The 25,400-nt window shown below is 46.3% G+C and overlaps 1 protein-coding gene across 3 annotated transcripts in view; it reads right to left on the reverse strand.

Annotated features, from left to right (window-relative positions):
• ASAP1 (ArfGAP with SH3 domain, ankyrin repeat and PH domain 1) overlaps positions 1–25,400 on the reverse strand; it is a 1,926,573-nt gene that overhangs the window by 791,590 nt on the left and 1,109,583 nt on the right. For all 3 annotated transcript variants that reach the window (XM_086966222.1, XM_086966220.1, XM_086966221.1), the window contains one exon: positions 9,766–9,929. In XM_086966222.1, coding sequence (XP_086822348.1) covers positions 9,766–9,929 — 164 coding nt within the window. The remainder of the gene's footprint in view (positions 1–9,765; positions 9,930–25,400) is intronic.

Here is a 25,400-nt window from a genome sequence, read left to right on the forward strand (position 1 = left end):
CTCTGATCTCCGCCTCTCCCATGTGGCCTCCCCAGCCCTGGAGGGACGCGTCCGTCACAACTACGTGCTCCGGCTGGGGTAGGGAGAGGGGTCTGCCACTGACCCAGTCGCGGTCCGTGAGCCACCACTGCAGTTGCTTCGCAGTGCCCTCCGAGATCAGGACATGATCGGACAGGTTGCCCTGATGCTGGGCCCACTGAAACTTCAGGTCCCACTGCAGAGCCCGCATCCGCCACCTGGCGTGACGCACCAGAAGGATGCAGGAGGCCATCAGTCCCAGAAGCCGCAGCGTCAACCTGACCGAGACCCGGGATAACGGTCTGAAGACAGGAATCAGAGCCTGAATATCCCGAACCCGCTGCTCGGGTGGGTAAACCCGAAACTGCGCCGAGTCGAGAACCGCTCCGATGAAAAGGAGCTTCTGAGAGGGACACAGGTGTGACTTCGGCACATTGATGGAGAACCCCAGCAAGTGCAGGAGGTCGGCCGTAGTCTGGAGGTGGCTGACGACTGTCTGGGGCGAGCCCGCCTTCAACAACCAGTCGTCGAGGTAGGGGAAGACTGATACCCCCTGCCTGCGCAGATGGGCTGCGACCACCGCCATCACCTTCGTGAACACCCGTGGGGCGCTGGTAAGGCCGAAGGGGAGCACGGTAAACTGAAAGTGCTCTAGGCCTACCGTGAACCGCAGGTAACGCCGGTGGGCCGGCAGGACGGGGATGTGGAAATAGGCGTCCTGCAAGTCCAACGCTACCATCCAGTCTCCTGGGTCTAGGGCAGCCAGGACCTGAGCCAAAGTGAGCATCTTGAACTTCTCCGCCCGGAGGAAGCCGTTGACGTTCCGTAGATCCAAGATAGGGCGCAGGCCCCCTTTGCCCTTCTTGGGCACCAGAAAGTAGTGGGAATAACAACCACGTCCTACTTCTGGCCCAGGAACGCGCTCGATGGCCCTCTTGGCCAAGAGGGCTGAAACTTCCTCTTGCAGAAGTCGCAAGTGATCCCCCGACACACGGTGGCATTTGGGTGGCATGGATGGAGGGGAAGACTCGAAGGGGAGGGAGAAACCCCTTCGGACAATTTGCAGCACCCACCTGTCCGAAGTGACTGTATGCCAGTGGGAGAGGTGATGGCGAACCCTGCCTCCCACAGGCGTCACATGGGCCTGAAAACTCGGACTAGGAAGGTTTTGAGGCGGGGGCTGCTGAGGGAGGTGTGGACTGGCCTCGCCGCTGACCCCGACCACCGCCACGGCGGTTCCCACGTCCGCCACCGCGCTGCTGGACATTTTGCGGCGTGTGGCTGGCGGTCCGTGGTGGGGCGCCCCTTCCGTGGCCACGAAAGGAGCGAAAGGCACCCGATTGCTGGCGTGGGGCCGTAAGGCCCAAGGACTTGGCCGTGGCCCTGGAGTCCTTGAAACGCTCCAGCGCATGGTCTGCCTTGTCGCCGAAGAGGCGACGGCCATCAAACGGCATGTCCAGGAGGGTGGCCTGGACATCGGCCGAGAAGTTGGCGGACCTCAACCAGGCGTGGCGTCGAACCGCCACCGTCGTTGCCATCGCCCTGCCCAGTGAGTCCGTGGTATCCAGCCCACACCGGATCGAAAAGCGTGCCGCATCTCGGCCGTCCGCAAGGGTTTGGCTGAGTTTAGCCCTGACCTCCTCAGGGCATTGTGGCAGCACCTCCGCAACCGTGTCCCACAGAGTGTGGGTGTAGCGGCCCAAGAGACAGTTGGTGTTCACCGACCGTAGCCCCAGGCTCACAGACGAGAAGACCTTCTTCCCGAACTGCTCATATCTCTTGGATTCCCTGTCGGGCGGGGCCGACGGGAATGCGGTTTGGGAGTTGGAGGCCTGGATGACCAGACTCTCGGGGGTGGGGTGGGTGGACAAAAAGCAAGGGTCGCCCGGTGCCGGGCGGTAGCGTCTGGCCACGTTCCTGTCCACAGGGGGGCCTGTGGCGGGCTTGGACCAAGTGCCCAGAAGAATGTCACACAAGGCCTCATTGAACGGCAGGAGGGGCTCCGCGGAGCCGGACTGCTGTTTGAGGACCTCAGTGAGGAGATTAGTCCTCACGGCCGCGACGGGGAGCTGAAGGTTTAAGGCCTTAGCTGCCTTCGTCAACACTACGCTGTAAGCAGAACCCGCCTCCGAAGCCACAGTCGGGGGCGACGTAAATCCAGTGTCTGGCGAGGTGTCAATACCACTGGCCTCCCCAAGCTCATATGTCCAGTCCTGATGTGACTGGCAATCACGTGCCAGAGGGTCCTCGGACCCCTCCCATTGCTCCTCGTCACCTGGCTCCTGGAGACCAGGATTAACAGCCAGGGCCTCCTCGTGGAGATAGAAGTCTCCAAAGGCCGACGGAATCGGCGCCCAGCGGCGCCCCTCCGACTCCTGAGTAGGACCGTAGGAAACATTGGGGTCGGCAACCACATCGGCTGCCGGGGACGACACCTGAAGGGACGGCGCCGGCGAGGTCGTTAGGTCGACCGGCGGGGTCCCGGATCCGGAGCCGGATCCAGCGAGGTCGCGTGGCGCCGGGACCGAAGTCGCCAGCGGCGCCGGGCCCGAAGCACCCGACGTCGTCGGGGCCGAAGCACCCGATGTCGTCGGGGCCGAAGCGCCCGACCCGGAAGGACCTCCAGACGGAGCCGATCGGCCCGAAGGCGCCACGGGAACCGACTGAGGAGGGAGGGCCCTCATGGCCATGAGGTACCTGTCGACCTCCTCCTGCGATGGGCCGTGCCCAGGGACCCGAAGGTGTGGGGCAGGCGGCGACGCTTGCGACTCCCGCGGAGCCGCGTGGGCGGTGTCGCCCGAGTCCCCGGCCGCATCGTGCGAGCGTCGGGGCGGGTCGGAGGATCGATGGTGTCGCTCCGACCTCTCATGCCTCTTACCTGAGGACTTGGAACCAGACGATCGGTGTCCACTCCCGGAACGTCGATGACTCCGACCTCGCGACCTGTCCCTCGACCTCCCGTGGGACCGGGACCGGGACCTGGAGCGGCGCGGGGCCGACTGCCTCAGCTCGAGACGCTTGCGGGACCGCTCCCGCCTAGCCTTCGACGTCAGGGCCCGGCAGTCGGAGCAGGTTCGATCGTCGTGGTCGAGGCCTAAGCACTTCAGGCACCGGCGATGGGGGTCCGTGACCGACATGAGTCGGCCGCACTTCGAGCAAGGCTTGAACCCGGGCATCCCTGGCACCGATAGTCGAGAATCGACTAAATAGAGGATCAAAAAGATCAAAAAGTTTTCAGTCAAAAAGTGACTGGGGGTAGAGCTTCTTCCGGATCTGCGCTAGCTGGAGCGGAAAAAAGAAGAACTGACGTCAGCGCGCATGGGCGCCGCCTATATACTCCGACGACGTCATCCCGGCGCTCACGACGCCGACGACGGACGCGGAGCCGCAGACGACGCCTACCAGCGCGCAGGGGTATTGCTACGCAAAAATTTCCGGATCCAGTCTGACGCCTGGGGATATTCTAAGGTAAGGAATCTATCACTAACGTGTCTCTTTCAGATATAGCAAATAGGTATCGCCTTTGGGACCTTATAATCGTTTAGCAATGCAGCACAATATCACCCACCGGGCAGATTTCTGTAATGGAACTAGTACTTATGTAAAGTGATTTGATACCTTCATTCGCGCTACATAATGCAAAAAATTTAAAAGAATGAAAGGAGAAGTGCTTGCAGATTTCTGAGGTGGAGGAGCGAAAAGCTGCACTCTGTAGAGTTACGCCGTGCCTACCTTCTGTAGATGTTTGGTTTTTCTCCACAACAGTTAGGGTAAAATGCTGATTGCTAACGTACTTCTGTTTTCTTTAACCAGAAGCATGATCATCTGGTCAACAAATGGTTAAGCATCACAATGTAGCTATTTACTGAAACCTCACGAGGATCGTTCCCTTCCTCCCCAAGACATGAGTGGTCTTTAAGGAGCATTAACTACTGTACCAGCTGCTTGTTGCTTTTCAGGGCAGGCTTGTTGGCCAAGGCCTGCTCATTAGACGGTGCTGCCGATTCCGCTGGAAAGTAAGATGTCACCGTAATTGATTTAGTTTCTGTTCTGTTGTGTTTTAGAGAAAATGAAAGCGCACTCTTGTGGAGGTGGGGTGAAGGGGACGTGCCTTCTAATGAAAGCGGCAAGGTCTGGAAATGAAACCTGACCCAAAACAGATCACAGCCTGCGCGCCGCCGCCGCTGGCTCCTATTATATTATGCCTGTAGCAAATCAGTACACAATCAGAAAACGAGCACAGTATGGAAAATCAGGAGCCGAATTGAAAGGAGGCTAAAGTTAGTTATCCCAGTGTGCAAGTGAAGGCGGGGCTGGAGTATGCTGCATCTTGGTGCAGAGTAACAGATGTTTATTGCCAACCAAATGAACGTTAATTAGTCCGTCGTCCTCTAGTAGGATGAAAGGCTGAGCAGACGCGCTAGGGTTCGAACCTGTGGATGTGAGGTCAAACATAAGATTAAGAGGGTGCTTACCTTATCGAAGGATGCTCATGACGAGCTCAGCTCGTCATGAGGCACGGTTGAGCTGTGCTGATGACTAGCTGAGCTCGTCATATATAATGGGAATGCTCACAAATAAGCACAGGAGGGGAAAACCCATAGCAGCCAAGGTGTTAAAGTTAAGCTTACATTATATAATGCCAGTACCAAATCAGAAAGCGAGCACAGTATAGAAAATCAGGAGCTGTGTTTGTAAGCAGAGGCCTCGCTACCTCTGCCTTGGCTGCCTCTGTCAAAACACGTTTCTGCTGCCTTCATCCTTCTAAAAGGAAACAGCAATGGGCCTAGCATGACAACGAATGCACAAGTTCCTCATTGCAAACAGAGCATTGTCAGGGCTGAGCATGAGGCATGTGAAGGAAGTGTTGGTTAAAAAGAATGGCGCGAGTGAGAGAAGCGGGGGTGAGTGAGCATGGCAGCGCGGCGAACGCACTAATTAGACACAGATGGTGACATGACCCCGAACAGATGGCGCACCTGCCCGTAACCACAAGCCGTAGCCCGTGGGCGGATACATTTTCTGAGAAAGGTGGGACATGCACCCGCCTTCGCCCAATTGCGTGCTGTCTTTTTAGAAATTATTGAGAACTATGGTCCCTAGAGAAACACAAATAGGCACAAGGGAATGAATATAGGCCCAATCAGTACTATATTTTTTAGACTTATCCAGTCGGACAGAGGTCTAATATTTAATATTTTAAATCTAATGAAAACAATATAAACAAAAAATCAAGTGGGACACAAGCCTGCATCATACTAAAACTTAACAGGACAAACAATAGGACACACACAAAGAGGCTCAGGCAAAGCTGTAGGTTTGTTACACATAAAAATCTCAATGTGACAAACAAATCCCAAAAGAACACCATAACACATTAGATGGCAATTCAGAGCAGTGTATAAGGCGTTTTAGTGTGTTAACGGCGTTTCGATACATATAAACAATAAATGGATCATCATCAGGACAGTTAAGATAAGCATGCCTCTGTACAATTGCTTGTAATGAGCATTATCGAGTCTTGCGTAGATATAGGTAGAGGAGAGGCTGATGATACCATCAGCGAACTGACAGACCTTGAATATTCACTGTGAAGTATTGGAGGAACCCAGGGGGCGCAAGAGAGCCTGGAGAAAGATCGCTGCACTTTAGTGCCGCTCGGCCGGTCGAGATTATCATCCGCCTAATATCCTGCTAAACTGGCACCATCCAAAGCTCTACTGCATATGCCTGGACTCCTTGTCACCTGGGAAGCACTTCGCCACAGCTAATTTGAGGACTGAGGGCCTGTAGCTGCTTGTTTGCCTCGCTCTGTCAGGGCACAAAATGGCGGCTCGTGATAAAATATCCACTGATCTCTTTGTGTGTGTCCGCTCGCTGCGTGCTCCATCGTTTTGTCTGGTTCCGGCGACTGGGCTTCGGAGCTGAGGAGGTGTGGGCGCACTGGTGAATCGCGGCGGGGCTGCCTGACTGCTGCGACCGGTGCTGGCACGCCCCCCGCACTGTGGAGCTCGTCTTGCGTCTGGCTCGGAGGTGAAGCATCTGCGTGGCGGTCCCTCGCCGGCGGGCCGCTGTGTGCTTGTGCAGCCCCCGGGGCGGAGCGCGACTGCTGCGGCGTCTTTCCTCCGTCTGGGCGACCTGTTTGCTGCGGCAGCGCTGAGAGACTCCAGCTGCCTGTCTGGGGTTCCTGCTGCGGCGACCGCCGTTCCCGCTGTCTGGGCCTGCCGCGAGGTGACAGGTGAATGGCTGCGCCCCTACGCGGCGGAAATTATTTTCCCTCATTACAGTGGGACAAGTGCTGCCTAATGAGACTCTGCTTCTCACGCGGCCTGGAATATGGTGGTGTGAAGTCCTGGATATTACAAGCAGTGGGCTGTGGATCACACTATTCTGCCTGACATTGTTAAGTGCACACGGCCCAACCCCATTACTGGAGCTCCTGCACAGGCCCACTACGCCTATTACTGGCAGCAGGATCCAGCTTATATCGCCCATGTTGCGGTAGAGGAAGGAGCCGTTCACCCAATACCACTCAAGGCCATGAGAGTGAATACGCATACAATCTTTGAGGAGGGGGAGTATGACACAGTTCAAACCACGGCCAACGCATGGCGGGAACTGGGAAAACAAGCACAGAAATTGCCGCTGTATGCGCCCAATATGCCACCCTTATACCATACAGATATCTCTGTCACTGTTCTCTGGTGGTCAATTCTTGGCTTCAGCGTCTGTGGCAGCGGGTGGCGGCGTTACTGCTATGCAGCTTTTTATCTATACCAGACTGGGTTCTGCTATGAAACCGCATGTGCTAGAAGCGCTGCAACTTTTATACACAGCCGCTTCGCAAGCGAAGCTGGTCACTAGATTATATCCGGTATCGCAGAGGGAAGGGGTTGCTCTAGGTGTATCTGCATTAAATAAATGGTATGCGATTTTACCAAATCCCCTATCTGAGGTCGTGCGGTCTGGATGCTGCCATCTGACTGGACATTTAACAGCCAATGGTAACTTGAGATTGGTCCACTTTAAGTATTTACATCAACTATCCTACACACCTGCCCAGCTGTATAGATATGGTCTGCGGGACTCAGATCGTTGCAGGCGATGTGGAGCGACTAATGCAGACTTTTATCACTTAGCTTGGGAGTGCCTTAAGGTGTATTCACATTGGGGGTCTGTCATACGGATTATACTCTCGTTGACTGAGGGGACCTTAACCTGTACTCCCCAACTATCTCTTTTGAGCTTGGTCACGCCTATTAAGGCCTCTTACAGGAGGTTTGTGGCAATAGCATTACTAATGGCCAAGTGGAGAGTCTCTCTATGCTGGGGGGTAGACCTGCGCCCACCACTAAACTATGGCTACAGAACCTGAACTTTTGTCCTGATCAGTTTACATGCTATGCAGAAGAATTGCCCACGTCATCGAAACCACAGGACATTTGGGCTCCCCTTACTGCCTATTTGCTGACTGTAACAACTATCTGATGCACTGTATTTCTCTTTTCCAAATATACTCTGCTTTATATTGTCATGAATTGTGTCCCTTTTGTTTTTCCCTTTTGAGTATAATGTCATGTAATACATTCTTAGTATATAACCTGAATGTGCCGGTCTATAAAGCCATTGTTCCTATACCAATGCTGAGCCAAATCCTATGTCCTGTATGTACCCACTTTTTTTTTTGTTACGTTTGAAAACGAATAAATAAATAAATAAATAAATAATAATTTAATAAGCATTGGAGGAACCCAGACCGCTTAGGGCGTCAAAGGCGATGGTGCGGTGTGTGCAGAATTGACCCATATGATGATGGGAAACGCTCAGTGTCGTTTCTGTCATAATAATTGAGGGAGCCGCAGCCGCGTGCTCAAGGGGTCCAATGGAGATAAAAGCCTCAGTCTAGGTTCCTCAGTGGCAGGAAATTGTGACGGCTTCCGGGATGCGAGAAGTCTTTCTTTTTTGAAAGACGCACGCAAAGCCCAATAGAAAAATGCTAAAAAAAACAATAAATAAACACACGCATAAGTGTGTGAAAAGTTAAGAGTGATTCCAAGAGGTCGTTTTCCTAGAGCAGCGAATGCGCGCTGCGCTAAGCTCGACCTAAAAATGGTCGTTTATTTCTTTCACCCTACCTTCTCATTGTGGTCTCCCCTCCTTTGTTCCCCATCCCTATTGTGATTTATATCACTGCTTCCATTGTCCTATTTTAAATATTTTACAGTTGAGGCATGGTTGTTTTTTGCTATTTGTTTTCCTGAGCATTTTCAATGGGTAAACGGTAGGGGTGGAGAGTGAAACTGTAGTTTCTATCGTCCAACGTGAGGAAGCTGCTAGGTCAAGCTTGCTCTTTTGTTTGAACCTGATTACTGCCTTAAAAAGGCTGACAACCAAGTGTGTACATGTTGTAGGGGCTCAGGCTTAGAGACTGCCTTGATGCTATCACTTGTGAACCACATCACTTTACATGGAGGTAAGCCTGAGGAGGAGACTTGAAAGAAGAACCAATCCAAACTGGTTCTTAAGCTTGAGACCGTGGATCCACATCTCCTGAATAGAAAATGTATATATAAATGGGATCCAAACTATAGCACTTTGTTCCAGTCCTAATTTTCTTTTGACCAAGGTAAGCCGTGCTCTGCAGAAAGCTCACAGAGCTTCTGTCTACATGAGGTTGCCAGCCACTGCAGGCCATGAACCAGTGCTGCCACTCACTGTCAATACCAGAAGATCTGGATCAGAAAGCTGAGTTATCTTCGGAGGCCGCAAATTCTGGTGTATTTCCTGCTATGGTCCATGACCAGCCATGCTACCTTCATACAACAATGTTGGGACCAAAGGCTATTATGAAGACCGAAAGCACATGCCTTGCCATCACAGCATTTGACCTTCGAGAACTGCCATGCAGGCATTTCAAGACTTTCACTGTGACCAGAGCAAAATTACGTGCTCCAACAAAGTTGAGGGTGGAGACTGAAGACTTTTAGCTAAATGTAAATCAAGGCTAGGAAGATATGAATGAGCCCCTGTTAGCCCTGTGACCCCTAAAACGGGATATGACATGTAAGATCTCTGGTGATACTGGTCATCTAGTTGCTATATTCCTATCCTTAACAAAATCTGTCTTGTATTCAGTTTCACCTTCTTTAGTTGTTAGCTAGCTCTCATTATGTCTGTTTTCAAGTACCTACTCCTTTCTACAAAGTAAGGAAGGCAATTGTAATCGTTTTATATTATATCTACATATATTTTACTGTATATATTGTAGTTCTATAGCATCACAATAAAATAAATATGGGTGGTGCTCTGATCATTCACACTCCGTAAATTAATCACGCTCAGGAAGGATGTTGCTTCCTCAAGGCAAAGCAATGAAGGACAGCTATATCTAAAATACACTGCTTTTCCAAAAGTCAAGAGAGTAAACGATTTGAATAATGAAAATGTTTGTTGAAAAGCAACAAAAGAATGTATGAACGACTGAATATATGATATAATGCACTGGTTGCTTGTTGTCTGCTACAAAGGTGATGTGGCTCAGCTTTTAATGCAAGAGTGCCACTGGAAGTGAATCAACTGCATTCGTTTGGACTTTTCGGTAAAAAGATGGTGTTGAAATGTTGGGTTACGCATTTAGATCATTTTTTTAGCCCTACAACATCATCACTTATGGATAACAGTAATAAAATGGGGCGGTATTATGGTGACAAAACATACTACTTAGTCCAAATACATTGAAATAAATACCTAATGATCCACAATCGCAGCAGACATCGTTTCCAGGTAATCGCTGGATGTCATCAATAATGGCCTTTGTAAGATCTTCCAGACTGCTCTCGCCTGTACTTTGGTCCCCTCTGAATGCCATGTTTAATGCTTCTTCTTTGCTGTTCGTTAATACGGAGATCCATCTATGGTGTAAATAGATGAGCAAATGAAAGGAAAACACTCCAAAATCAATTTTGCAATTAAAAATTACTGTTCAAGAAACCATGCCAAGCACACTGCGATATTTATTCTCAGCTATTCTACTATCATATTTTAATGAGTAAAAGAGCTAAGGCAGTTCATTAACTATGTATAAAGTATTCCCACAAATCATGAACTCGACATAGAACAAAGGCATCAGGAAATGGACAGCCAACAAGTATAAGTAACACTGCACAGGCCAAGAGAATGGACCAGACGCTACGGTCTTTAGTAAAGAACGTTAATGCTTGCAAACACTTCAATTCACTAAATCAGAGGATTAGGGCCATATGTATCAAGCCTTTTGCGATTTGTTAAGGCCGAAATTCGCTGAATTTCGGCCTCAGCGAATCGCAAACGGCCTTTTTACCGATTTTGAAATGTTAGAAACATTAGCAAAATAAGGAATCGCAAAAAATTGCGATTCCTTATTTTGCTTAAGCATTTAAGGAATCGCAACTTTGCGATTCCTTAAATGCTATGTATGAAGCTTTTTAGACTTGCGATTTCAGGTTTAAAAATCGCAAATTACCACCAACTTGAAGTTGGTGGTAATTTGCGATTTCTTGTAAATATGCACAATTGTACATTTGTGAGGGTGGCATATGACGCACATACATGCCCATTGGGCATGTATGTGCGCCATATGCACACACATGTAATTTACAGCGGTGAAGCAGGGGGTCCTTGAGACACCCCTGCACCCTTGCAATAATTCTCAAATTGCGATTAGCAAATTGCGAATTCGCAATTTGAGAATTATTTCGCAATCATTTCTATGGGCCTCCTGGCCCATAGGAATGCATTGGAAATTATTCCTTAATTGCGAATTCGCAATTAAGGAAGATTAAGGAATCGCAAAAAAAAAGCGAATTTCTTCATACATACCATTTTGCGATTCCTAAATAGCGATTCCTTAAACATCGCTATTTAGGAATCGCAAAACTGAACTATGATACATATGGCCCTTGGTCACTAAACACATTCACTGATTCTGAGAACTGTTTCCAAACTGATAAAAGGGTTCTGGAAATGATTATAAATCAATATTTGGAATGCGCATATTGTGAGCATCTCTTCCAAATTGCTATTCGTCCTCTGATTTATCAATGGCTTGCAACCGCAATTCTGGTTGCAAACCACTGTTCACTTGGAAGTTGGGGTGGTAACTGGTTCACCAAGGGAGAGGAGGCCCATTTGCACCCATTCCTCAATGTGAATGCTGAAAAACATTTCAACCAGAGTAGGCAGTGGTCCATGGGACCACTTTTAAGACTCAGTGAAACTTTCAAAAAAATAAAAACTTTGTTTTAATACACCCCATTTCGTTAAAGGAAAACAGGCTGCTTAAAAAAATGTTTTTGCTTTATTTATTTAAAACTAAATATTGTGGCCTTCTGATCCTAACAGGCCACCACCATCCAAGTGATTGCGTCCAACTGCATGGAGTCACCAGTGGCAACCGGCCTAATGAATACTAAGTAGGCAGGTTATTCTGCGACACTGTGATTCATTTTTTTGAGATCCAAACTATTTGAAAATAGGTTGGTTTAAAAAATCCTAGGCCATTCGGAAGAAAATCAGGGCACAATCTTTGACCATTTTGTGCAAATGGAAAAATAATACATCAGGCCCCAAATCCACTGTAGGGGTCACACAATTTCTGAAAATGAAACCGTAACATCAACATCCTAATGCCCTCCTTGAGGAATCAGCTGGTGCCCCATGCTTGGGAACTACGGAAATCCCTTCTGGTGTCAAAGAGCTGACAGTATTTAGGTACTAGCAGACAAGCAGAGCAGCTACATTGGAGCCTCTTGTGCCACAATGCTGTGACCACCTACCGCCCCAAATACGGCAAAGGTATGATAGAAAGAGCCAATGTCTCATCTTTCCAACGGCACTACTTCTAAAAGTAAGTACCCTGCAAGTATTCCAATAATTATTTAACTCCAGAAAGTTGCATAGGCATTTCCAGGGGTGTGATGAGGAGACAGATGCAGAATAAATACTGCTATGGTGAAATGTTAGCTGCTCAAATATAATACTAATACCTCTGTTTGTAGGACGAGAGTGACCCCAAAAGGGAAATCATATAGATCTATTTTTTTACAGATTCTTAAAGCATCCAAGAAGAAAATAATAATATACCGAAAGCTGATTCTTTGAGGCATGTGCAGACACGAACAAAATCAATTGTACTGTGATTACGAGTTTGGTGGACAGGGTTACCCCATCACAAATGTGACGGATATCCCGTTGCCAAATTACAATTCCATTATATCCTATGGACTTGCAGTAAGGTGGTCTGGATATCCATTAAATTTGTGACCGAGTACCCCATCCGCCAAATTCGTAAACAGGCACTTAGTCTGCCAGAGGGTAAGAGAGGAATTAGATTGTATTTATATGCGCAATGTTGCTTACTAAAGGTGCACCAGTCATACTGGTGCATTATGAAGACAAAGTTACAAAATGTAAAAAAAGAGAATTTTTTTTAAACTGTGTATAGTTAAAGCTGTGTTATGTTATCGCTATAAATAATTCTTAAAGAAACCAGAATTCCAAAATAATCTAAACATTATTGAAATTGAACCAGGAAACGTTAACTATAATGATTTTTTCTGTCATAGGTATGGTTTGAAATGCCTATAAACTGACTATCTCAGAACAGATGCCTGATATCTCCTTTTAATGTACATTCTTGTTTTGAAAAATATCCACCAAGAAAACCTGCTTAAGAGGCAATATGTTTTAATTTTTTTGGGTTACAATTTACATCCATATAGCCAAATCTGAATTACAGAACATTTGGTTGATCTCACCAATGTCTTTATCCAATTTGTAAAGCAAAATATACAAGAAAATCCAGGTTCTAGACAGGCATTACAACCACTCTCAATCCTACACATACTGTACAACTGACAGGGCACAGGCTGAAACCTTCCTATCCGGCTGTGTTTTGAGAGTGAGGCAGTTCACTTTTAAAGACAATAGAGTGGAAACAAAAGACACCTTTATGCTAACCATCCATGGTTTGGGTACATGGGGAAGTGGGTGTGTTGATTATGGATTCAGGGATAATACCAACGAAGCATAACTAGGATTACAGGAAGTAGCTTTTCTTTCTCTCTCATGGGATTCTCTCTGATATCGACAAACATAGAATCGAGTATTAAACTGAAGTAAACACTGCCCGAGAGAAGTCCAAAACCACAGAAGAGTAAGGATGTATATGATGAGGCAAATTTAATGACTTACAGACGCCTGCCCCACTACAGTATATTCCTGGAGTCAAGACAGTTATGCTATTGAAGTTATGAACCAGGTGCCAGTAATGTGCTAATCAAATATCGGGAATTAGGACATTTTTCAAGAGCACAACAGTAGCTGCTGTACCCCCGTATATAATGGTACCACCCTGCCCCTTGAGGCCCTGTTCAATTTTTCGTAACATGTTATAATGGAGGAGATTACAACTCTAGCTATGGACTGGTTTACGCAAAGCATTTCTGTGCAAACCAAATAATCAATAAAAAGCTGCTCAAGCTCCTTTAATTTTCAATATTGTACTTCAAAAGTCCCTTTCAAACTAGTGGATTCAGGGATCTTTGTTCGTGAGAAGATGCAGGAAAGTGTGTTGTCAGGGAGAATGTCTGATTAACATGGACGTTATAAATTACTTTTCAGAGAATATGAATGAACATACAAGAATATCTAATTGTGGTGGAATAATATAGAAGGTTCTTCCATGCAGAGATCCTAAACCTCAGTCACCCTCCATGCTGCAGTTATGGCTACAAGTAAAGCTACTTTCCATGTCAAATGCTGGAAATTAAATCTGTGCACAGTTTTAAAAGGAGACTATCGGCATTTAGTTCCCAGGTACGAGAGGCCTTTTTATTGTTATAAAAACAAAACTTACTAATGACTAAAATGGTGAAAAGTCTGCCAGATAAGGGATTTAATTGTAAGCAGTGGCAGCATGCACTTTAATAGACGAGAATGGAAGGGAAAATGTTGCCACAAAAAGATACAGTAGTATTGTCAATTTTGGGCTAGTTCTGGGGTCCATTTTCTTCTGCAGGCACCATATGCAGAATCCCCTACAGGTAAAGGCTTATGAAGAACAAGTAGAATGTAACTTTGGACTTTCTGAGGATATTCATGCAGTCCTTTGGTAGGCTGTACTGCAGATTCACAGGATGCAGCAGTTAGGTTTGGTAATTGCAGGCTTGGACGGATGAAATTACCTGACTTTCTGGTTAGAAGCACCAGATATCACTAGGACTTTAGATTAAGTTGCACTGTTATCAGCTTCAGAGTATTCAAGTGCTACAGTTTCTCTTTTGGTAAAAGAGCTTCCCTCATGTGTATTTCAGTCCTTCGCCTGTGCTGTACGTTACAACTGACTAAACTGGGGTGGTTTCCCGAACAAGCACATCCTGAAGCACATTTAGTTATTTGCACCACCAAGAGAGGGGTCTTTGGGTTTTCTTAATTTCTCCTGCCCCGTCTACCATTTTCTGAGACAACTTATCCTCGAGACACCGCCAAAAAGGACACTTGTGAAACATGGTATTGGCCACCAGGAAGGTGAAGGGTGTCATAAGCCTAAGAGAGAGGAGACTTTTCTCACTGAGTCTTCAGATAGATGATAATCTAACTCCTGAATACCACAGTGATACTGCATCTTCTGAAGAACTCACATTGAGGAATTGATTTCTTCATCCATTTGTTAGCAAACATCAGGTGAATAATTTAGATTTGGCTTTTTTTCTAGAAAGAAACAGTAATAAATCCCTATGTTCTTCAGAGGTTTTGGAACCACTGCAGTCTTCGACCAAATAAGTTGAAGGAAGTCTGAGGGAATGTGCATGGACACTTTTGGTGGCATGGGAGGGAGATAAAAGAAAAAAAAGAAAAGAAACAGAATGTTAGATCCACTTTTTACAATACTAAGCATCCAACCGTTGTTATTCTCTGCTTCAAGGGGAAACGTTCGGCAATACCCCCTCCACCGCAATACCGATTGGTTATGGCTGACAGACCGAGTCATTGTTTGGAGGGAGGAACTCACAACAAGCCAAGGAAGGCTGTTGTATACTATTTGACTAGAGGAGCTTTCTTTTAAAGAACGCTTCTATGGAGCTTGCTGCTCTCCCTGATGCTGCAAGCTGTTGCTGTCTTTTCTCAAAAGGTATTTCAGAGTGCTACAGATGTTCTTGATTGTGCTTGGATCAAAGAATTGGAATGTTGCGAAGATGACGAACTGGGGGCTCATCCAGGGTGGCTAAAACCGTAATGTTTAATAAAAAAATAAACAAGTATGCTACTGCATGTTGCAAAAGAGATGTACAGGAATTCACGTATCATTAGTTTTCTTTTGGCATTTAGCTCTCCGAAAACATGACTTGTGTCCTATTTTTCCAACATATGAGGCAAAAAGTCATAGAGAAGTTTATTCTTAATATCCCCATTACCCCTGCTTGATGTTGCCTTTGTGTTGAGATTTGCTAGCGATTTTGAAAGGATCGATAATTATCTTTTCATTTCTTATGTAAAATGTTATACATATTTTATGATGGATAAGGATCACTGATGTTCCTAAACTATACATCTTCTAAGGTATCCTATCCTGTCTTCAAAGTGGCTGGAATGGCAGTTCTCTTCCATTCTAGATTCCATGTTGTCATCTGTATCTGGAGATTCCTGTCTCTGCAAAACTTGTGTCTGGATTATGGGGCAGAGGAAGTTGAAGAGGCAGTATTGGAGCTGGCACGTAACTTGACTTCCTTACTTACTGGAGGCAGTGCACCATGTCTGCCTCTCCTCCTTAAATGTGCACTCACTCTCCGGTCTTGAGCCTGCTGCAACACATCTCCAAAGCTTACACCTTGAAAAGAAGGCAATATGCTTACCTTATTAGACTTTTTACCCTCCTTATAAAGGACATCTGCTGAAGACCCAATTTCAGCCTGAGGAGAGCTAGAACATCATAGGAAAACAGAGAAAATGGCAGAAAATTCAGACAAACCTGTTAAGAAAAAAAAACAAGTCGAGGAACGCCAAGCCACGGGCAAAAAAAAATCTGATAGAAGAGGAAGAATGGAATACTAACCATTGCTTGATTTGTAAACTTTTGGTTGCCCTTCTATTACTATTCCTATTGGAAATTACACTAAAGCTAAATCTGTGCTGATTCCTATTCACAGACCAGCAGAGAGCAGGCAGTGCAGTTCCAGTCCCCAGAAATAAGTGCGCCCCATAATTGGCAAAAGTGAGGAATTTTTTCATTTTTGTATTAGCTGAACCACACACAACTTTAACTGTGTGTTTCTTAAGTGCATATAGCATATATGAAGATACGCAGAGGGTAAAATGCAATTTATTTGTGAGTTTGAGGGTATCATGGCTCACAAGAGGTGCCGCCTTGTGAGGGTCATGGTACCACTCACCACATCTAACAATGTTCATAAGAAATAGTTACTTACCTGAAATTGTAGCTCCCTTCCAAGAAAATCATAAGTGTATTTAGAAGCACTCAACTGTCAAGCTTATAACAGAGACCATAGAGTACTTTTTAATAAATACATGAATACATACAGAAATGTTACCATTCTGTAAAGCAGTTTTTTTTAAACAAATACAAAACATTTTTGGCAGCCTTCAACATGGGATATTGCCAGGTTTCACATTTTCATTTTTCATTTTAACAATGAAGCCAATTTTTAAAAACAAACATCCACATCCAAAAATGACAAGAAAAACGATTAACAATTTTTCTTCAAATGAAGAATGAGAGAAAGGAAGGGCAGCATACATTAAAAGGTTGCAGCCTAAAAGGTAACCAAAATACTGAACAACTTACTACTTAACCTTGCGTGTCACACAATTTGGTTACCCTTCAAATATCGGAGCTATGAGGGCTACGACCAGTTCCTACCGGATTCATAAAGGTTGGTTATATTTTCAGACCATTCACCAGTACATTTTTAAAATCCTCTTAAAATCCCAAACAATATAAAGCCTGATCTGCTGGAGAAGAGGGATTCTGTAAGAACTTTAGTAGATACATAGTCTGATTAACATGGGTGAGTGCTCATTACCTTTGTGGAACACTGTGTATGGTTCCTCACAATATACAGCCTGAATTTCACTAGATTTATGAGTGGATGGCTACCAATAAATCTTGTTTCCATAAGATATTGTATAGTAGCCTTATAAACTCGTTCCAATGGAGGCCACAGTAATTTCAAAAATACGTAATGAAGTTCCCATAAGAAAGATTGTCTTTTTAAGGAAGGACATACCTTTTCAATTCCCTATAAAAAGTCTCTTACAATAGGGATTGTGGAAATATGAAGTCTTGTAAGGATATTTTCTATAAGTGGTAATGACTTCCAAGGTCTACATTCATGGAGAAAAACTGCAGCATAGCTTTCAGAAAATAAAGAAATAAAGACACTTCCACTTGGCATTTGGTTGGGTTGATATTCTTCTGTTGTACAAGATGCAAAACATCTTTCATTAGAAAAACATAAGACGTTCTGGTTGATGGATGCCTAGCATACTTCAAAATATCCATGCAATCTTGTGGAAGAGATTAGTGTCCATAAGAATTCAGGAGCCAAGCTCAATGATGGAACAATGGTCTTGAACTTTATAGGAGATCTTTCCTGTAAAGCAGATTCTTATACGATTTAGAGATTCAGAAGTTTGGTGAACCACCACCGGCGTGGCCATTCCAGTGCCATTGGGATGAAATGAGTCTTGCTTCTCCTTAACTTGATGATGACTGGCGAAAACAGGAGGAAATCAGAGGAAAAGCCTACAGAAATGCATATGATCAACTTATCAAAAAGGGATTCCCCAGTTTCCACATAGTAGAATCTTAAATCATAGTATTGCCACATTCTGTTTTCGGTACTTGCGAGCAGATCTGTCTGGGGAAACCCCATTTACAGATGATGTTGTGCAACACTTTATGGACTGATACGCACTCTTGGCTTTCTTGTAATATTCTGCTGATGAGTCTGTCTTTGAGCTCCTGGGAAATGGACTGCTATGTTATGTTATGTAAAGGTTCTTGTTAAGCGCGTGTATCACCCTAAGGTCTCAAAGCGCTAGCCGGAACTCAGAAAACTGAAAAGATGAAAAGGGGGGGTGCAAACAGAGGGCAGTCATCTCAGAATGGCCAGGTTTTGAGAGATTTGCAAAACTTCTTATGGTTGCTCTCTGTACGGAGATGCAGAGGCAAGGTGTCCCACAGAGTAAGAGCAAGACTGGAAAATGTACATCCACCGTTCTTAACTGTACGAGTTTTCGGAATAGTTATGAAATTTTAATTGGCGGATCGGAGAGTTCTGGCAGGCTGATATCTTTCTAGCTTGTTGGTCAGATACTGAGGGCCCTGTCCGTTAATGGGTCTTGTGTACCAGACAGTTAATCTTAAATGGTATCCGCTTCCTGACTGGAAGCCAATGTAGGGCATTCGGAACAGGTGCCAAGGGAGAACGTGGTGGGAGATTTAAAACCAATCTAGCTGCCGTATTCTGAAGGACCTGAAGGTTTGTTAGATGTTTTTCATTTATGGAGTCCAAGAGGGCATTGCCATGGTCCAGGCGACTGATTATTAATCCTTGGACCAGTGGCATACGAGATGCCAGTGGGACCCATTTAAAGATTTTGCGGAGCCACCGCATTAGTCCATAACACATACGAGCTTTGTGGTTGACATGATCTAACATTGAGAGCTTATTATCAATCAACACTCCCAGGTTGCGGACTGTAGTCTTAGGTGGGAGGCATATGCCTAGGGTGGAAGACCACCAGTCACTTGTACACAGCATTTGTGCATTGCCAAAGAGGATGATTTCAGTTTTGCTTGCGTTAAGTTGAAGATGATTGTTTAACATCAAGCCGTGTATGTCCAACATACAGTGCCTGAATCTAAATTTGGTGTTGGTAGGGTCTGGTCCATGGGTAATTAACAACTGAGTGTCGTCAGCGTTCAACACAGAGTCAAAGCCAAGGGACTTGATGATATTCGCTAGAGGTGATACATATAGATTAAAGAGTGTGGGGCATGGATCTCTGGGGAACACCCTTGTCAATGAGTTGGCTGATGGAAGTAAAAGCACCTATTTGAACTTTGGAAGTGCGATTGGACAGATAACTCCTGAGCCAGTTCAGCGCTGTACACCCGACATACAGCTTCCGCAGACGATCCAAAAGAATGCTGTGGGAGATGGTGTCGAAGGCAGCCAACAGGTCGAGTAGAACCAAGATGGCAGATTGTCTGGCATCAAGATAGAGTCTGATATTGTCAACCACTTCCAATAAAGCCGTTTCTGTGCTATGAAAAGCCTGAAACCCTGATTGAGAAGAATCCAGCAAGTTATTGTATTCTAAGTAGTTGGTCAATTGCTTACTGACCAATGACTCTAAAACCTTCCCAAAAAGAGGAAGAAGAGAGAATAGCCAGTAGTTTTTGGGCTGAATAGGGTCTAATGTAGACATTTTTTAAAAGGGTCTTACCATGGACTCTTTCCATATTGAGGGCACTGTCGAGTGAAATAGTGAGAGTTTGAGGAGTTTGGTTATGCCGGGAAGGAGGGCTGGTCCAATTTTGGACAGTACTTGGGCAGAGACCGGGTCTGTGGGGGCAGCCCGATTTCACTCTCCTAAGCGTAAATGAAAAGTCTTCATGCGTGAATTCAGAGAATTCATTGAGTAAAGCAAGAGCTGAGAGATGATAGTAGCAGGTCTCTGATTTATTAGTGTGTTGGCTATGTGAGGGAAGAGGCTCTGGATGTTGTTAATTTTGTCTACAAAGAAAGATGATAGGGCATCCACCCACTCTTGCCAGGCAATCTGAGTTGGCTGACAGGAGGAGGGGATAGTAAGCTCTTTTAGTATCTTGTACAATTCTTTGTGAGAGTTGGAGGCTTGATTGATTCTTCCCCTAGGTAAATCTTTTTGGCCCTGGCAATGTGATCAAGATAGCGCCTATGAGAGGCTTTATAGTCCTGTCGTTCTGTAGCATTTTTTAAATATCGCCACTTGCGTTCGGCCTTACGGGTGGAGAGTGGATCTGGTTTTAAATCTGCAGTGAACCATGGGGCTAGTTTATGAGGGAGCAATTCTTTCTAGTGTCCGGCTACTTTCTGCCTCGAAGGATTCGGATGCCACATTGGGGTTGTCCAATTCGGATAGCGGAGGGGGAGGGGGGGGGGGGGGGGGGGGGGGGGGTAAAGAGTGAGGAAAAAGAAGCTAGGCTGATTTTGTCCCCTGACCTTCTTAATGTTAGCTCTTTTCGGGAATTTTGCATGGTCAAAGTTTCATGCATATAAAATGTTATTATATGATGGTCGGACCAAAGAACTAGAAGTGGTGCTTCGACCTTGACTGAAACCCATGATCTGCGCAGATGAGCTGCGACCACCACCATCACTTTCGTGAACACAAGAGGAGCGCTGGTAAGGCCAAAGGGGAGCACGATGAACTGCAAATATTCCTGGTCCTCCGTGAATCGCAGGTAACGCCGATGGGACGGCAGAAGGGAATATGAAAATAAGCATCCTGCAGGTCCAGTGCAACCATCCAGTCTTGTGGGTTGAGAGCAGACAAGATATGAGCCAGAGTGAGCATTTTGAACTTCTCCTTCCGGAGGAAGCGATTGACGTTCAGAAGGTCTAAGATGGGACGTAGACCCTTGTCCTTCTTTGGAACCAAGAAGTAGTGGGAGTAACAGCCACGACCTACATCTGGCGTCGAAACGTGCTCAATGGCCCCCTTGGCCATGAGGGTCGCAATTTCCTGCTGGAGAAGTGTCAAATGATCCCCCGACATGCGGTGAGACTGAGGTGGCATGGCTGTGGGGTAGACTCAAAGGGGAGGGGATAGCCCCTTCGAACAATCTCCAGAACCCACCTGTCTGATGTAATGGTGTGCCAGTGGGGGAGGTGATGACGAATCCTGCCCCCCACTGGCAACTGGTGGGCCTGAAACACCAGACTAGGAAGGTGTGGAGGCACTGGCAGCGGGGGTGTTGGTGGACTGACCAGCACGCTGGCCCCGCGAGCCGCCTCTGCGAGCCCCACGGCTGCACTGGGACTGTTGCTGCGCAGGCTTGTTCTGAAAGGAACATGTTTGCACGCCTCTTCCGGAGCTTCAAAAGGAAAGTGGAAGGAGTATGTGCGGCCGAAAGGCCTGAGGACTTGGCCGTGGCCAGAGAGTCCTTAAACGCTCCAATGTGGAATCCGCCTTATCACCAAAGAGGCGGCTGCCATCAAAGGGCATGTCCATCAAAGTATTCTGGACATCTGCAGAAAAGCCAGTCGTCCTCAACCAGGCATGACGATGTAGCGCCACCGTTGTGGAAATTGCCCTACCCAGCGAATCAGCGGTATCAAGACCACAAGGTATAGTGAACTTGGCCGCATCTCTCCCCTCCATAAGAGCTCGGGAGAGAACTATCTGGGCCACATCCGGACACTGAGGTAGCACCTGCTCAACCGCATCTCATATAGAATGGGAATAGCGGCCTAAGAGACAGGCAGTGCTCACAGACCTCAGTCCAGAACTTGCGGAAGAATAAATCTTCTTGCCAAACTGCTCCAATTTCTTAGATTCCTTGTCCGGTGGAGCAGAAGGAAAAGCACTCGGGACGTGAAGGCCTGAACCACCAAGCTCTCAGGTGTAGAGTGCTGGGTGTGGAAGGCAGGGTCGCCCGGGGCCGGGCAATCGGCGTCGGGAGACATCCCTCACGCGCCGGTTCGGCATCTGAAAAGAAGTTGATGCCAGCGTTGGCCGCCGGCGCGGTCTGCATCGGCGACGTCGATATCAGTGGGGGCTGTGGCTGTACGCGGTCCAACGGCAGGAACAGTGAGCCCTGGCCGGAGCCATGGTGGCCTCTTGGCATCAACAACGTCGGGGCCGGAGCCGGCAACATCGAGGAACGCGGAACAGTGGGTACCGCAGGGGATCTGACGGGGCCGCACAGGCTGAAAGTACGTGCCATTGCAGACACGAACTCCTGCAATTCGGCCGGAGTTGCCGATGGATCGGGGAAAGGTGGGCAGGCCAACAGTAACTGTTCAGGCTCCGTTGGAGCCGCAGGGGCGTTGCCACCTGCCCCCTCACCTGTGTCCCGCGACCAGCGAGGGGAGGACTAAGAGCGGCAACACTTCTTCGACTTTTTGTGCTTCGCCTTACCGGACTCCGAGTGCGAACACTTCGAATGATAGTGCTTGCTCTGCGACCGGGCCATCGACCTCCCACGGGGCTGGGACCTGGAAAGAAGTGGGGCCGACTCCCGGGCCTCCAGCCACTTTCGGGAACGCTGCCGCAAAGTTTTTGAGTATGTATTAGAGAAAATAGAAACCCAGTCGTTTTTTGGTTCTGCCACTTATTTTATTTTGAGCAGATTTTTTACACCCTACGGTATTTAATCAGTGGGTGTTGTCATTATTTTTTAGAAGTACAAGTTACTTCACTTGAATCAACTTCTATGATAGTCTGAGGACTTGCTTTGTCATACAAAAACAGGAATTTGTTATATACAAGTTTTACATTTAACACCAAAACAAACAATTGTGATACAAATATACATTGACATTTATACTATACATTTTCTACAATATATTTTACATGAAAAGAGGTCTAAACTGTACCCTACTAACAGATTTTGACACCAGACCTTCGTCATGTGACTTTTGTGTATTTAAGGACTGGTCATGCAAGGGCGAGAATTTTGTAAAAGTTATTTTGTTGACTGAAAAATATGGCGTAGTATTAATGGCCCTTTGCGCAATTACAGTTCATACGCTAAGATGAACAAAGGTAAGCCGACGGGTTTCCAAACCCGTGTCTTGATCGTCAGGCTTTTCTTCAGGGCTTTTGTTAGTTGGGTACCTATGTAAAAACAATAGGGGACATGTTTCAGAATGGAACCTTTCTCTTGTGCTGGTTGAGTGCCTTTAATCATTTGTGCTCGTTATTACCTTTACAAAAAGGGTGTTTTGGATCTGTCTTGATCGGGACTCCTGAACGATGGGTAGTTCTGCAGAGATAAAGAGCACGCAATGTGTCTGTTTTCTCTATGTATACAATGGGCATACTGTCACTGTGATTCTACTAAATGTAACAACATCAGGGTTTGCGTTTACCTAATTTCTTTATTCGTGAATGCTGTAGTTGGGAGTCTTTTTTTTCTCTAGTGGAGTGTTGTTTGAGCGGCGGCGGCAGGGTCTGTGTTAACGATAAAGTGAGGAGAATTCTGTAATTTGAAAGTTCAAACATTTGCGGGACTTTTTAATCTATTTCCCATTTCTAGTAGTTAGTTACTTGGGGTTTCAGCCCGCTGGCTGGCCGCTGCTCTTGCGATTTGGGCGGCGTCGCCTTTTTCTCAACTAGGGTTTTGTTGCATTTACTGCAAGGATGAGAGGGATGAATTTTTTGTAATATATTCAAATGCGTTGCTTGTTTGCTCCCCTCGTTTGATTTCTTACCTTTAGAATTCTTTGTGGCTCAGGGGTTTCCTGCCTGCTTCCGTGTTGAACGGTTTGTTTAGTGATGCTGATCACATGACTGTTTTATCTCATGTGATTTGGTGGTTATGGGAGATGTAGTCCTGAAGCTGGCTTACTATTTACTCTTATACAGAGGACACAGTCATATGTTCAGGCTTCAAATTGTTCATTTAATCCTGTGGTCACGCAGTTAAACTTCATAATTAGATACGCTTCTCTCCTGAGTAAAAGAGTTTCCACATTTCCTCCCCTTAAAGGAGTTTTTATTCCGGAGAGAAAGTTTTCGAGGCCATGGCCGGCAGTGGGAACTCGACTCGGTGTCGTGGTCACGCCCCAGGCAGACGAGACACTTACAGTGTGGGCCCGTCAGCGACATTGTATTTGGACAGGCCTCACAAAGCTTGAAATCCATATGCACCAGGAGTACGTTTACTTAAAATTTATATCAAACCAATACTTTAGTCAACAAGTAACAGTGTTCCCCTGTCTCCGGATCTGCGCTTGCTGGCGCGGAAAAAGAAAGAACTGACGTCAGCGCGCGCGAGTGCGTCTAAGTAGCTCAAGTGACGTCCTCTTGGCGAATACAACGCCAACGAGACACGCAGAGCCGTACGACGACACCTATCCACGCTCAAGGGTACTGCTGACAAAAGCTTTCCAGATCCAGTCTAACGCCTGGGGATTATTTTAAGGAAAGGAATCTATCACTAACGTGTCTCTTTCAGATTTTACTTTTTAACCCTTTTTTAATTAAATACTACTTACCTTTTTAACGCGTAAATTTGGCCCGAGACCTGAGTAGCATATATGCAGCAGCAATTCACTTTTATTGCTTACTTGATTATGCAAAGACTCCTGAGTTTTTATCCTGCTTTGTTACTGAATGCCCTGACACCTGGGAGCTTTCCAAAGCCAGGTTATGCAAGTTCTGTTTTTAGCATTTTCTTACCTAATAATGTATAGCGGAGCATGCTTGCATTGGTCAGCGATTGAAGCTCATCATAAGTTTCTACCATTTTGAGAGCTATTCCTTACTCATCTAGTGTGTCCCCTCTTACTAGTATTTTGTTTCTCGCAATATGGCTTGCAATTTTGAAGAAGACAGTGACAGCCTTTGGGGCTGGGTCTTGTCAGGGTCGAACTAGGGGAGAAATTAGGCCTGGAGCACCAAAATAAAATTGGCCCTCATTAGTGAATTCGAAAGTTAAAAAAGTGGCCCATGTTTGAAAAAGCTAAAAAAGTGGCCCATGTTTACAAACTGGGGCAGTTTTGAACTTGTAAAGACACGCTGTGTAAGTGTTTCGTAAGATATATGCGATTGCATGGATTTGAGCTTGCTACAGGCAATGCTTGTTTTAATATCAAGCAGACCATGAACCAGGCACACAAACAGTCCAAAAAAAACTACCTGGGCACTGACCCGTCAGATCAGCTTGCTGGGCAGTCACTGATCGCCCTATAGGCTCGCCCAACCCTGTGCATTGTGTGTGACTACAGATACAACACCATCCCAACATACAAATGGAACAGGCTGGAAATACTGGAAATACTGACTGCTATCTAGCTGATGTCAATGTATCCAGAGATTTTGCATAATGTGAAAATTGTGATGCAATTGCTGAACTGCCCAGTTTCCAGTCACATGGTGCATGCACAGCACTTGTGGATAGGAAGGTGCCTTCCTTTGCTTTGAACTTTTAAAAGAATATGTTGCTGGGATTCTGCTGGAAAAGCAGAACTGTGCCTTGGGATAACAGGATGTCTCTCTACCACGTCAGGAACTTTAAGCCCAAATCCCATTAGCTCAAAGTGCCTCACCTGAACTCCTAACCTCCCAAGAGTAATAGGTGATTTTGGCAAACCTAGAACATGAACCTC

This window comes from Lissotriton vulgaris, chromosome 4_1 (genome assembly GCF_964263255.1).
Source record: "Lissotriton vulgaris chromosome 4_1, aLisVul1.2, whole genome shotgun sequence".
In the NCBI taxonomy this organism is placed as follows: Eukaryota; Metazoa; Chordata; class Amphibia; order Caudata; family Salamandridae; genus Lissotriton; species Lissotriton vulgaris.